The following is a 13,559-nucleotide window of genomic DNA, read 5'->3' as shown; positions in this document are numbered from 1 at the left end:
GTAGAAGGTGAATCTGTGGAGAAGGACAAAGAGGAATCCAGAAGCTCCAAGATCCAGCTCTTCAATTTTCCCTCTCTCTATTAGCTTGAATCTTTTGTTATTTTTGATATTGATTAAGACATGAATATTACTAGAAATCTGGTTCTTGTATTTATCATTAGAACTAAATTGCTAAGTTAGATCTATTAATGGAACCAAGGTTGTAAGGTTGATGTTGCTTGATGAATATTGATTAATGTTATTTCCTGTTCATCTATGTATGCTTAATGCTTATTTCTGTTTTTTACTAGCCATCGATCATAGAATATGAGACTAAGATTAATACTGAAAAGGTTAATTTTAGTTGGATCCAACATAGATGATGCAAGTTCAATACTTTTGTTTTAGTTTATTGATTTGTGAATGGTATAGGAATATATTGTTCATCTTGCATAACAAATAGAAATCCGAGCTTAATTTGCATTCTAAGACTTGATTCACATAGGAACATGCTGGAAATGGTTGATGAATCTGTAGACATAAAGACTTCGGAAGAATCTTATGCATAATAAAAGAGTTTCTGTTAACATGTCGTTTAAATGCTATAGCATTCTTGCAGCATTCTCGTAGCATCCTGCCATCAGAGTTACAACTAAGGAGAAATTAGTAGGTCTAGCTTATTTACATCACTGCATACACTCCATTTTAGTATTTTTGATCTTTTGGTTAATCTTTTTTACTGTTTATTTTACATTTCTGCATTTATAACAACTGGGTAATTTTTTAACAATCAGTTTTTGTCACTTAAAACGGGTAAACTAGTTGATTTCTGCTTGTACACTTAGTGATTCATTCTCTGTGGGGTGATATTCGTACTCTGTACACTTTATTACTTGATTGCGACACGTGCACTTGTGAGCATAAAAATCACGCAACAATTGGATAATTTAATTGCTCGTATGGATCTTAGCAATACATACCTTTATCCTTAACACTCTAATATATTGTTTGACCATAATATGAGTTTAGTGATTGTGCAAGTCCATATATAATCATTCACAATATTCTCCCACTTTACTGCATAATCAATGACGACAATACTCATACAATACAAAATGTCAAATAATAATATGCAAACAAAATACATGGATAAAGACAACAAGCTTAAGCTCTAACAAAACTCAAGCGTCCTACCAAGTAACAAAACTATCGATAGGATAATTTTATTACCCGTATGGACTTTCGGAACATAATTAACAAATTAAGTTTATCCATATAATCCCACAATTTATTATTTGATAATAGTATGTGAGTTAGTGATTATGCTAATCCACAAAAAAAAATGTTTCTAATTTTCTCCTACTTGGATAGCATAATCAAAAAACATGATACTTACATAAAATAAGATATTAAATAATAATGATAGCAATAATAAATAAATTATGGATAAACTTATAGCTTAAGCTTTATAATAGCACATGAGCTTCTAATTAAAATTTTCATTCTCACTTTAACACAAAAGAGACCGCGTATGCATATACAAAGAATTAGGCATTAAAACATTAAACATAAAATGGGCATTTCAAAATTTAAACAAACATCCATATTATATGTCTAAATTTTATTTACCAAAATATCAAATTATGTGGGAGAACAAATAAAATATGACCATATAATATGGAGTAACAAACATGCCCTAAAATTTTAGGTATCAAAATAGTGAGAATTAAAACTACCCAGAAAATATATGAAAAGTATTACAATAAACAAATATTTAAATAAAAATATGTTCTAGTAGCTCATGTGCATCCATGTAAGGAGTGTGTGTATCCCAATGCCTTTTTCAAAAAGAAATGTTAAATTTTGTAGGAGAGCTCCGTAACATACGCAAACAATTTGACATGTTTAGACTCGCGACAAGCAAGTACATAAACATTCACTATTGTCGAATTCTCACAATTACATATGCCATGTAATATTAACAACATAATATAAATTTTATGGCATCAATCATCAAACAAATTGTATACGAAATGCCCAAAAAAAATTTGTTTAAAAATTATGAGAATTAGCCACCCATAAAAATATAAAATTAATAATATAAAAATATTAAAAACATGATTTTATGGTGGTCCAAACCCAAAATAAATCATTTAATTGGATAGGAAATGAAAAACGGAGCGCAACGGCGAAAACGGCGCTCAAAATGGACTTCGGATGTGTTTGTACAGACCAGTTAAAGTTCGGTAAAAAAAAATTTTTTTTTTGGTCCTCAGAAACGACATGTCGTTTTGGGCTTATAGGAAACGACATGTTGTTTCACCAATATGACAGTCGCTGTTAAATGTTGCAAACGACATGTCATTTTTCGCAAGGATGAAACGACACGTCGTTTGGAGCTTCCCTGAGCTATGGTTTCTGCAGAAAAGACCCGATCGGATTCGTGACCCGATCCGCTAGATTACTGAGCTCCGGTGGTCCATTTTTGACATTCTTAGATGGGTTTTGCTCCAAATTTCATTCTCTTTGGTTTTCAAACATCAATTTCACTCAAAACCCCATGAAGTGCACAAACGTGCACAGCAAGCTCAAGAAAAAGAAAAAACTACAGCCTCAAATCCAATAAAATAGGCTCTGATACAATTTGTTAGAAATTAATGAGTTCTCAATATTGAGATCAAAACATTTAACCCAAAAATACATTATCAAATTGGATTTTGAAGCATATAGAAAGTGTATGGATCTAGTATTACCTCCTCCACTTAGCATAAGAACGGGGTCGTTCATGGTTGCTGGAAAACGTGCAATACTGGCTGGAATTAGTGCTTGAATGACCTGAAAAATCAAAGGGGTTTAAAGAGTTCTTGAACTCTTTCTCTTCTCTGCCTCTCTTTTCCACAGACACCAACAACCCACACACACATACATGGCAGGGAAAAAAAATTTCCCCTCTGGTTTTGTGCTGCAACCTTTAGCAATTGGGCTTTGTTGGGCCTCAACTAAAATTATTGATAGAGAGAAAATTTATCTTAATGGGCTGATTAAATATTTAGAAAGAGTGGGTTCATATGTCTCAAACGAGTCAATAAAATAAATTTTCATCTTATTATAGATTAATATTTAACATATATGTATTAATTAATTTATATTAATACTATTATCCATAAAATATTTTAATTAATTATAAAATGAATTATTATGATTATAAAAGTCTACATAAAAATATTTCAACAGAGATCGCAAAAACCTTGAGTAAAAGATTCCGTCTTGAAATAATAAACATCATCGAGGAAAAGGATAACTTCCTCTCTTGTTAAAAAAACGTGTTATTTGCTGCAAATTGTCCGTTTTCAGAAGCATTTCCTTATTATACATAATATATGCAACACTGATTGATGCTATCTTGTTACCTTGAATATACCGTTACCTCATCATTCACAATGGCATGGTCTTAAAAAAGAGAGGAAAAAAAAAAAGTCAATATGAGAGAAAGAGAGTTTTCAACTAACCAGAAAGCATATCTGTGATTTGCTGCAATGGGGTCGCAGAAAAGCTTTTCTAAAATAATTCCTTGGTACCATTTCCTCTGACTACTTTTATTTTGGATTCCAGTGTCTCAAGATGCTAAGTTCGGTATTAAATGGCAGTTGTAAATAGCAAACATTATCAAATTGCTAAAAAAATAAAAATAAAATAATAAAATAAAAAGTGGTCAAGTTGTTAGGGTTTGATTCCGACCCTTCCTGCATAGACATATCACATATGCAATGCTACATAATGAGACCGCATTACATGCCTCCAACAACCAGAATAAATTCTAGGGACAGAAACTGCGAAGCTCCTTACAACAATATTGTCCCTATCTTTTGATGGGGCTTTATTGGTTGGTGGCGAATCCAAATATTTTTGGTGTCTTATTAGATATTTCTTTTAATGCAGGAATATATATTACAATATACCTGAGATTTTATGTGGGGAATATTATAGACCGCTTTCTACTTGTCCATTTCTCGCTAGCTCTTTCTTAATCTAGATCTGACAGTGGGTGAGAATGAGAGATTTTACTTAATTTATTGACATTAGGGTCCCTAATTTTTCTTTTTATCAATTCACTCCCTAATTTCATTGTAAGTTCTTCAAAATTTAACTTCTGTTGATGATAAGAGTTAATTACTTAGGGTCCCCCTTTTTTTTTTTGGTGGTTTAAGTGCTAGATCACTAGTCAAGAGGAAAAAAAAAAGGGGGGTTCAAAGACAAGTAGTTTTAAACCACCAAAAGTTCGGGAGGCATAAATACTAACGGCCCTAAAATGAATTTATGACATCATAAATGTTCAAAACTATAATCCAATATTTGTAATGTCATCAACTTTACATAACATATGTCACTAAAATAAAATGGTCAATTAATCTTTTAAGTTTACAATCTTGGGTGATGATTTGATGAAGGTTTATGATAAGCAACGCAACTAATCGCCAGCTGTTTTTATGGTAGTGGCCTCATTCACGGCTCTTTGTAGTGCTTTGCCTCAACCACGTTTTTGAGTACGCACGTATTGCTAAAATATATAACATAATATAATATAATATATGCCTTTCTGGTATGATTATCTAAATAAAGTGGACTTTCTGATTTTGTTATGGCCGTCAATATATTAAGCACTTCTTAGGCTTAAAGAGGTGGGGTTGGCATGTCAAATATTTCAACATGGACAACATTTTATGCCAATGTTTTATGTTTTTAAATCGCTTCCACAAACTCACTGCTTTGGCAACAGCTATTTAGTTGATAACACTCTGCACAAATTCAAGGTGTTTTTTTATTTATTTTTTATTTTTTTTATCTAGCGAAAGAAGCCCGCTTTAAAATTGATTGTATGGAAAGGGCTTATTTTATCTAGATTATAAATATTTATACTGAAGATTTTTTTCCCCCTCAATTACTCTCATCATATACCAGTTCAAAAAAAAAAAAAAAGGGGAGCTCTAAGAGAATGATATAAAACTAAAGAGGTGACCAAACATGATGGATTTCTTAATTTTTTTCTTTTTTTTTTTTATAAATTTTGACTTTATTTTATGGATTATACATGGTAATCTTGACAAATACCCTTTAAAAGTTCATGGGTTAGGATTTTTATTTTTTACTCTTGATTTATAACCTTTTTAGTCAAATAATTACACTAACAAAAGGGTATTTATCAAGAACAATGGGTAAAGGTTCAGATTCATGCACTCTCAAAAATAAATTCTCTATTTATTTTTTTATTGTATTTTCAACTCACGGCTTACCCAAATCCAAGTTTTATTTTTTCTTTTTTAGCTAACGAAAGAGGCCCGCTTTAAAATTGATTGTATGGAAATGGCTTATTTTATCTAGATTATAAATATTTATACTTAAGAATTTTTTTCCCCCCTCAATTACTCTCATCATATACCAGTTCAAAAAAAAAAAAAAGGGGAGCTCTAAGAGAATGATATAAAACTAAAGAGGTGACCAAACATGATGGATTTCTTAATTTTTTTCTTTTTTTTTTATAAATTTTGACTTTATTTTATGGATTATACATGGTAATCTTGACAAATATCCTTTAAAAGTTCATGGGTTAGGATTTTTATTTTTTACTCTTGATTTATAACCTTTTTAGTCAAATAATTACACTAACAAAAGAGTATTTATCAAGAACAATGGGTAAAGATCTAGACTCATGCACTCTCAAAAGTAAATTTTCTATTTTTTTTTAGTGTATTTTCAGCTCACGGCCTACCCAAATCCAAGTTTTATTTTTTCTTTTTTAGCTAACGAAAGAGGCCCGCTTTAAAATTGATTGTATGGAAAGGGCTTATTTTATCTAGATTATAAATATTTATACTTAAGATTTTTTCCCCCCCTCAATTACTCTCATCATATACCAGTTAAAAAAAAAAAAAAAAAAAAAAGGGAGCTCTAAGAGAATTATATAAAACTAAAGAGGTGACCAAACATGATGGATTTCTTATTTTTTTTCTTTTTATTTATTTATAAATTTTGACTTTATTTTATGGATTATACATGGTAATCTTGACAAATACCCTTTAAAAGTTCATGGGTTAGGATTTTTATTTTTTACTCTTGATTCATAACCTTTTTAGTCAAATAATTACACTAACAAAAGGGTATTTATCAAGAACAATGGGTAAAGGTCCAGACTCATGCACTCTCAAAAGTAAATTCTTCATTTTCTTTTTTTTATTGTATTTTCAGCTCACGGCCTACCCAAATCCAAAAATTACAGTTATATAAATGCTTTTAAACTAGAAAATAAGTTGGACCGAAGTTTTTATAATGTCTCAAAGGATGTAAGTAGAATTTATATGAAACGTTTGGTTTATGGATTTAGAACCACAATTTATGATTCTGATTTTTAAATTTTAAATTTTTTTTGAGAGAAAAACACCGTAAAGAACTAAAAACCATGATTCAGAACCAAAAACGAACTCTTAAAACAAACATCCCATTAATCTCACATTTTAGGAATACAAAACCGTTATACTTATTATTATCATGCACAACGTCAAAAGTGAAATTGATTTGCAAATGTCAAGCGACTAATTTATCATATTACTTTGTTATTTATAAAGTTATTTATCTTAAGTTGACATTATGTTCTAATGACATCAGTCTCATTACATTACGTAAACAAAATGTAATAAAATTTGATATACAATTTGTCAAAAACAAAGAATACTTAAAAAATAATATTTCACCAACAAACTTATAACGGTGGTACTTAACAACAAAGACACATTGATATTTGAGCACACGTTACTACAAGCTGGGTGGGATTTAAAAAAAAAAAAAAACCCAATAAAGAAATATGAAAAAAGAGAAAATAATAAACAAGAATTACTTCGTACCAATTGAATAATCTTTTACCTAACATTTAGAATGTCATGAAACTAGTTCTTGATAATCGTCCCATTAACGTCCTTCTATTAAGAAGTGGCACATATTAATGCATTCTTAACGCAAATTAAATGCGAAAGCTTATAATAAAAAAAAATCAGGGATTAGTTGTGAAATGTCTTAAATTTCAGAGGCTAAAATGCAATTAACTTAAATTTGGGGAACATTTTTCAAATCTTATGTTTCGTTAAGAAAAAAAATAAAAAAAATTTATTTTTAAGGGTGTATAAATCTAAATTTTTATTTTTTATTTTAGTAAATATTTTTTTATTAATATATTTATTTAATTAAAAAATTATAAATTAATAATTAATAATTAATAATCATGACTTTAACAGCTATTTGTCGAATTTTTAAGTAATCAGGCCCATCAATCGTAGATTTTGGGCTTTGATGGGCACGCGGCAAGACGAAATGGGGCCTTTCTCTTGGTGGGTCCCACTGACAGCATCTTTCTTCAGACACGGTCACGTGTCACGATCTCTCCTTGCTTTTTTTTCATTCAGGGTTGTTGTTATTACCCACTTGCTTATGTGACGGCGTTGTCTCTGTCCCCACAAAGTACAACTACACCCTCTCTACTTGCAACTATACTCGCTTCTCATGCGGCCACGTATCGCCCTGACCTTTCGATATGGACTAACGTTGGATTTTTTTTTTTTTTTTTTTTTTTTTATAGAAAAATATACATTTGAAATTTGATTGCTATGTATTTCTTAAGGAGTAAGATGATAATAATAAGTCGTTTATTGATAAGTTACGTAAGAATGTTCTGCTATTATTGTATTATTTTTTAGAGATTGTCTCTGCTAAATCGTCTTATCATTAGAATTAATTTTTTAATATTTAAATTTAATCATAATTAAATGAAATTGAAACAAAAATATAAAATAAATAATTTTTCATACAGATCTAACGACTGAAAAAATAAAATCACCGATAATTTTATTTTTTTAGTCCTAGAGGAGAAATTTCTTATTTTTATTGTAAATTTTCCTAATTTTTTTATTTTATTTTTGTATGACTTTGAACTTCCAAATCCAAAATATACTCTAATATAGTAAGGAGATTCTTTAATATACCTGGTGTATCGATAAATTAAATTTTTTAATTATTAAATTTGCGTATTTTTTTTGTTTTTACGATATATTAACATATCAGAGAATTTCTCAATATAGTTTATATCCATGAGAATTTTACCATAATTTTTTTTGGTGAATTAACATTTGATTATTAATCATTTTAGTGGCTGATGTGCGAAGAGCCACGTATATAGTAGTAGCACATGTGTATATTTTATTTTGTGAAATGAGATAGTAATAAATATTTTTGTACATTAAATTGTTCAGAAATGCTCGCTATAGGTATGGTATTTTTTTTTTAGAAGAAATAACGAATTTAAGCTATTTATTACCTTAAAACATAAATTAATACTCATTTATTATACTAGTTAAAATAAAAATTAAATGTATAATTTGGGATCTTTGGATTTACTTTTCTTTAACTGAGAATTTTGAAATTATTTAAAAGATTTTATGTGTCTACAAAGATATTTGATGAGATGTGTGTCTTTAGTTGATGGATTCGTGTCATAATTTAAATTATAGTTCGTGACTCGTTACAATATTTTTTCTCATAAAAAATACATATAAATCAAAATAGTTCTAAATTATGATTCGAAATCTATAAACTAAACGTCTATACTTAAAAAAAAAAAAAAAAAAAGGATAGAATCACCGTTTCAATAAAAATGACTAGCTCTTTAGATAAGTTTTTTTTTTTTTTTGGGTCCTTTTAAATGGGAACGAGTATACTTGAATTAGGCAAGGCAAACTACAAAAGAACTTGCAAACATGTTTGGTGCTAGACAGCCCCTTTGTCTTGAGAGTAGACCTTTTGGGTTTTTTTTTTTTTTTTTTTTTTTGTGTGTGTGTTTAGAGAATATAGACCTTTTAGATTAGAAATTAGAATCTAATGCATATGTGCCGGTCTCATAGGGCAACAAAGTCAATTGGATTTTCTCTCTCTAACATTGATTTCTTTGTCCTTTTTCAATATCTCTTGAAGATTTTCGTGAAATATTTTGCTTTGTGCTCTTAATATCACATTATTCATCCATTTGTTTTTTTATTAATAACAAAAAAAAAAAACACTTCAAGAAAAAAATAAAATAAAATGAAAGAAAGAACGCCCAAGCCGCCAATTACCGACAAACCTTTTTCCTACAAAGAAAAAAATAAGAGAGAGAAAAGAAATTAGTGGATAAATAAATAAATACGATTGTCATTTTCATCATAATAACTTGGTGGACTTTCTACTTGAATTTCAGGATAGCACGAAACCACCAAAAAGCTCAACATTCATAGAGAGAGAAAAGGAAAGAGAGGAGAGAGAAACGCACACACAAAAAACTCACAAGGACAAAGGTTGTAGTTGTGTAAGCAAGTTTAGAGAGAGAGAGAGAGAGCACGAAAATTGAGGGATTACAGATTCATACATAGAGAGAAAAAAAAAAGAGAGAGTAGATTTTTATTTTCTTTTTCTCTGTTTGTCTTTTATGTGATTATATATTTATTCATCAATGGCGAAGAATGAAGACCCCGAGAGATTCTCCTTCTCCGCTGGGCCCACAGTGCCTCCGGCGGTGGCGGCGCGGCCTACGATAACGCTCCCGCCGCGGCCGTCCATGGACGCCTTCTTCTCCGGCGGGACCGGGGCCAGTCCGGGGCCGTTGACTCTCGTCTCTAGATTCTTCTCAGACAATAACCCCGATTCGGACTACAGGTCGTTCACTCAGCTCCTCGCCGGAGCCATTTCGTCGCCGCTGGCAAGGCCGCCGCCGAGCTTCCACGCCGATAATTTAGCTCAGAGTTTCTCGAAAGGAGGCTCCGACAAGGATTCGGGGTTTAAGCAGAGCAGGCCGGTGAATTTGGTCGTGGCTAATCCGCCATTGTTCATGGTTTCTCCAGGGTTGAGCCCCTCCGGACTCTTGAACTCGCCTGGGTTCTTTTCGCCGCCGGTAATTTGTTCTATTCTCCTTTGATTTCTTAGTCTTTCTCTGTGCTAATTACTGGTAATTTTGGATTTTTGTTGTGTTTAGACTCTGAAAAATTGGGACTTTTTTTGGGTAACTAGAGGGTTTCACTATACAATTTGATGCTTAGAGATTCATTTTTGTTTAAACCGCCTCAGAAATTGTGATGAATGAACTGAATGGAAATATGGAATTACTTTGATGGAGATACTTTAAGCAGCATGCTGAGAAGATCCACCTTGCATTTTCAACAATTGTTTGTGAGAGGGAAAAAAGTGAAATTGTTAGCAAAGAAGCCACTAGTATCTGTGTTTTGATTGATTTGTTTTTTTTTTTTAAATCTTGGTGTAGAGTCCCTTTGGGATGTCACACCAACAGGCCTTGGCGCAAGTTACTGCCCAAGCTGCTCTTGCCCAGTCTCAAAATCATTTGCCCTTGCACATTGAATACCATCAACCTTCCTTAGCACCAGCATCCACAGGGACGCAGTTACTTAATCCATCATTTGTATCCAATGAAGCTTCACAAAAGCAGGCAGTATCGTCGACGTCCGACCACAGAAGTTCTGCCGTTGAATCGTCCGGGGCGTCTCATTCCGATAGAAAATACCAAGCTCCTTCCGTTGCCACTGATAAGCCTGCAGATGACGGCTACAACTGGAGAAAATATGGGCAGAAGCAGGTCAAGGGCAGCGAATTTCCGCGGAGCTACTATAAGTGTACGCACTTGAATTGCCCCGTGAAAAAGAAGGTTGAGCGTTCCCCAGATGGGCAAATCACTGAGATTATCTACAAAGGGCAGCATAACCATGAAAAGCCTCAACCCAATAAGCGTGCCAAAGACGGTGGTGATCAGAATGGGAATGCAAATTTTCAGGTTAAATCCGAGAATTGGGCCGGGAACTTACACAGGTCAAATGAAACTGCACCTTCCCAGTCAGTGTCCGAAAGGGATCAGGAATCTGCACCAGGAGCTCTTGTTTTGGTACCAGGCTCAAGTGATAGTGAAGAATTGGTTGATGGAGAAGTTAGAGAAGATGACGCAGATGCTGATGAGCCAAATGCAAAGAGAAGGTATTACTTTAATTTATTATTTGATTTGAACCTTAAACCTTAATATTGAGCTCTTTTGTTTCTTTTCTGCTTTTTTCTTTACTAAAAAAAAGAGAATCTTCGATTTGGAGTTTAGGAACATAGATGTTGGAACATCTGAGGTGTCTTTGTCACAAAAGACAGTTACAGAACCAAAAATCATCGTCCAAACACGAAGTGAAGTTGACCTTTTAGATGACGGTTACAGATGGCGCAAGTATGGCCAGAAAGTGGTAAAAGGCAATCCTCATCCAAGGTTAGCAGTTTCTTCACACGTCTGTGTCCTTTTATTTCTGTTATGGTTTGTTTGATTTTTTGTTTTATACACACACACACACACACACATTTCTGTTTTACTGTTTGCATGATCTAAATAGCTTTGTCAATGTAATAATTTATTAATAGTTTCATTAGTTAACTTACTGGCTATGAAATTTTCTTCACACCCGTTCGTTTCCATTTAAGACCATTTTAATTGACAGAAACAAACCCCGTAACAATTAAAAAGAATGATGAAGTTGGACCGAGACTGAAGTTTACAGTTACTAAGTGGAGAAAGCTGTCAGGTTTCAATACTAAATAGGGGAAAAAAGATGAAAGCATGATGCCAAGGTTAAGAAAAAAAAAAAAAAAAGAGGACTTAGAAAAAAAAAAAAAAGAGAAAATTTTTGGGGATTTTAAACTTTTGGGGAGGGAGAAAGCTGTCAGGTTTCAAAACTAAAAAGGGGAAAAAAAATGAAAGCATGATGCCAAGGTTAAAAAAAAAAAAAAAAAAAGAGGACTTAGAAAAAAAAAAAAGAGAGTATATTATCGGGACTTGTAACTTCATGGGATGGTACAGTCAATTTGTTTCTACCAAAATGGTTTATAACACACTATCGGGAGTTGGCTCAATCAATTAAACGATATTGAAGGGAAGAAAACCTTAATAAAGAAATTTGCCAGAAGCTGCTATAGATTTTGTTTCTTTGTTTTAGCACCGACTACTTCTCTGGCTTTAATAAGCGTTATTATTTCAGCTATATGGTTGCAGTAACATTGGTCTCTTTAACGGTATCTTGGAGTTATGGTTCTTTGTTTTTTCTTTTGAATTTTTGGCAGTGTCTTGCAATCATACTTGTAAGTTGAAGTCTTGTTATGCAAATTGACACGCATGTTAAGCGACTTTAGTTTTTGTTTGCTCACAACATTTTGATGTGTTCATTGAGAAAAAAAGACATGTTGATTTCAAGCGCTCTTCTTGACCAATGTTATTTGCTACCTTGTTTTTCTTTCTTTTTTTTTTTTTTCCGTTTTTCTTTGTAGTTTGATGTCACTATCGGTGATGATCTCACTTCACGTGGTGGCTTCCAAAAGTTATTGTTGGAGTAACTGCATTAGTTTGTTGTCTGTGATGTTATATCTTGGCATAATTTCCATGACAATTGTTTTATTTATTTTATTTCTAAATTCCAACATATTTCTTTGAAATGCAAGGAATGAATTTTTTCAGGCCGCTTGTGATACTTAAATGTGTGATTTCAGGAGCTATTACAAATGCACTAATGCAGGATGCAACGTCCGTAAGCACGTCGAAAGAGCTTCGACAGACCCCAAAGCTGTCATCACTACTTATGAGGGAAAACATAACCATGATGTCCCGGCTGCTAGAAATAGTAGCCACAATATCGCTAACAATAATGCACATAGTTAAAACCAATCAAGGTTTTTTCTCAGAAGGAAACAAAGATCAGACACAATCACTTTTGCAGCTAAAGAAGAAAGAGCAAATCACTCTGTAAGTTGCTCTTCCATGTAACGGTAAGGTCAGCAGTCGATTTCGATCAACTAACATGGTGCAAAATGAAGGAAATGTAGGAGAGGAAAGACATTTGACAGGTTTCTGAGGAAGTAGTGATATTTTGCTGGTTGGTTTGTTTTTGTTTCTTACCCCAACATTTTTTTTTTAAAAGTATTTGTTACGCATTGCTGCACAGGTATGATACCACTCGCGAGGTCTTGTACATTTAATTTAAATTCAGAAATGATGTTTATATGATTATTATTGCCCACTTGAATGGGAAACGGCTGCAACAAATGTCTAAACGTGGTTCCTAGTTTGTGTCTCCCCTTTGGGGCTGTGGTTACTAACTTACTATTATTGCCAGGTTGAAATTAAATAAAGTTTGCTACATAAAGAGTTAAATGAGGCCAGGGAAACATTGGAAACCTGCTCTGCACTTTGGTTGAAAGAATTTTTATTGGCTTTGCTCTTTTTTCACTTGCATTTGCACATATGTTAAAAAGGTTTTTCTTTTTTTTTTAATTTGTACATTTGCCAAAAAGAAAATTCCGTTTTTTGAGCTATTTATTAGTAAGTACCTGAAATTTGTAAAATTAGGAAAGTGATAATAAACCGTGATAAATCTATAATAAATCAGTATATCACTAACTAATTTGGTGGTGTGTCACTGATGGGCTTAGTGGTTTATTATTGATTGATGATAAATCAATTTTAATCAATGATTTAC

At 32.3% G+C, this 13,559-nt stretch overlaps 1 protein-coding gene across 1 annotated transcript; it reads left to right on the top strand.

Annotated features, from left to right (window-relative positions):
• The first annotated feature begins 9,287 nt into the window (after positions 1–9,287).
• On the top strand, positions 9,288–13,234 carry LOC21403824 (probable WRKY transcription factor 3). Its single transcript, XM_010091262.2, has 4 exons — positions 9,288–9,943; positions 10,310–11,031; positions 11,147–11,305; positions 12,574–13,234. Exons 1-4 carry the CDS (start codon positions 9,506–9,508, stop codon positions 12,740–12,742), a joined length of 1,488 nt encoding a protein of 495 aa, XP_010089564.1. The 5' UTR covers positions 9,288–9,505; the 3' UTR covers positions 12,743–13,234.
• The last annotated feature ends 325 nt before the right edge of the window (positions 13,235–13,559 follow it).

This window comes from Morus notabilis, unplaced genomic scaffold (assembly GCF_000414095.1).
Source record: "Morus notabilis unplaced genomic scaffold, ASM41409v2 Scaffold241, whole genome shotgun sequence".
In the NCBI taxonomy this organism is placed as follows: domain Eukaryota; kingdom Viridiplantae; phylum Streptophyta; class Magnoliopsida; order Rosales; family Moraceae; genus Morus; species Morus notabilis.
This window is presented reverse-complemented; position numbering and strand designations above follow the sequence as displayed.

Bases quoted from the DNA above. Each gene is read 5' to 3' on its own strand.
- LOC21403824 (XM_010091262.2), top strand. From the start codon at position 9,506: ATGGCGAAGAATGAAGACCCCGAGAGATTCTCCTTCTCCGCTGGGCCC. The intron at 9,944-10,309 runs GTAATTTGTTCT...ATCTTGGTGTAG, and splicing joins CTGGGTTCTTTTCGCCGCCG to AGTCCCTTTGGGATGTCACA. The intron at 11,306-12,573 runs GTTAGCAGTTTC...GTGTGATTTCAG, and splicing joins AAAGGCAATCCTCATCCAAG to GAGCTATTACAAATGCACTA.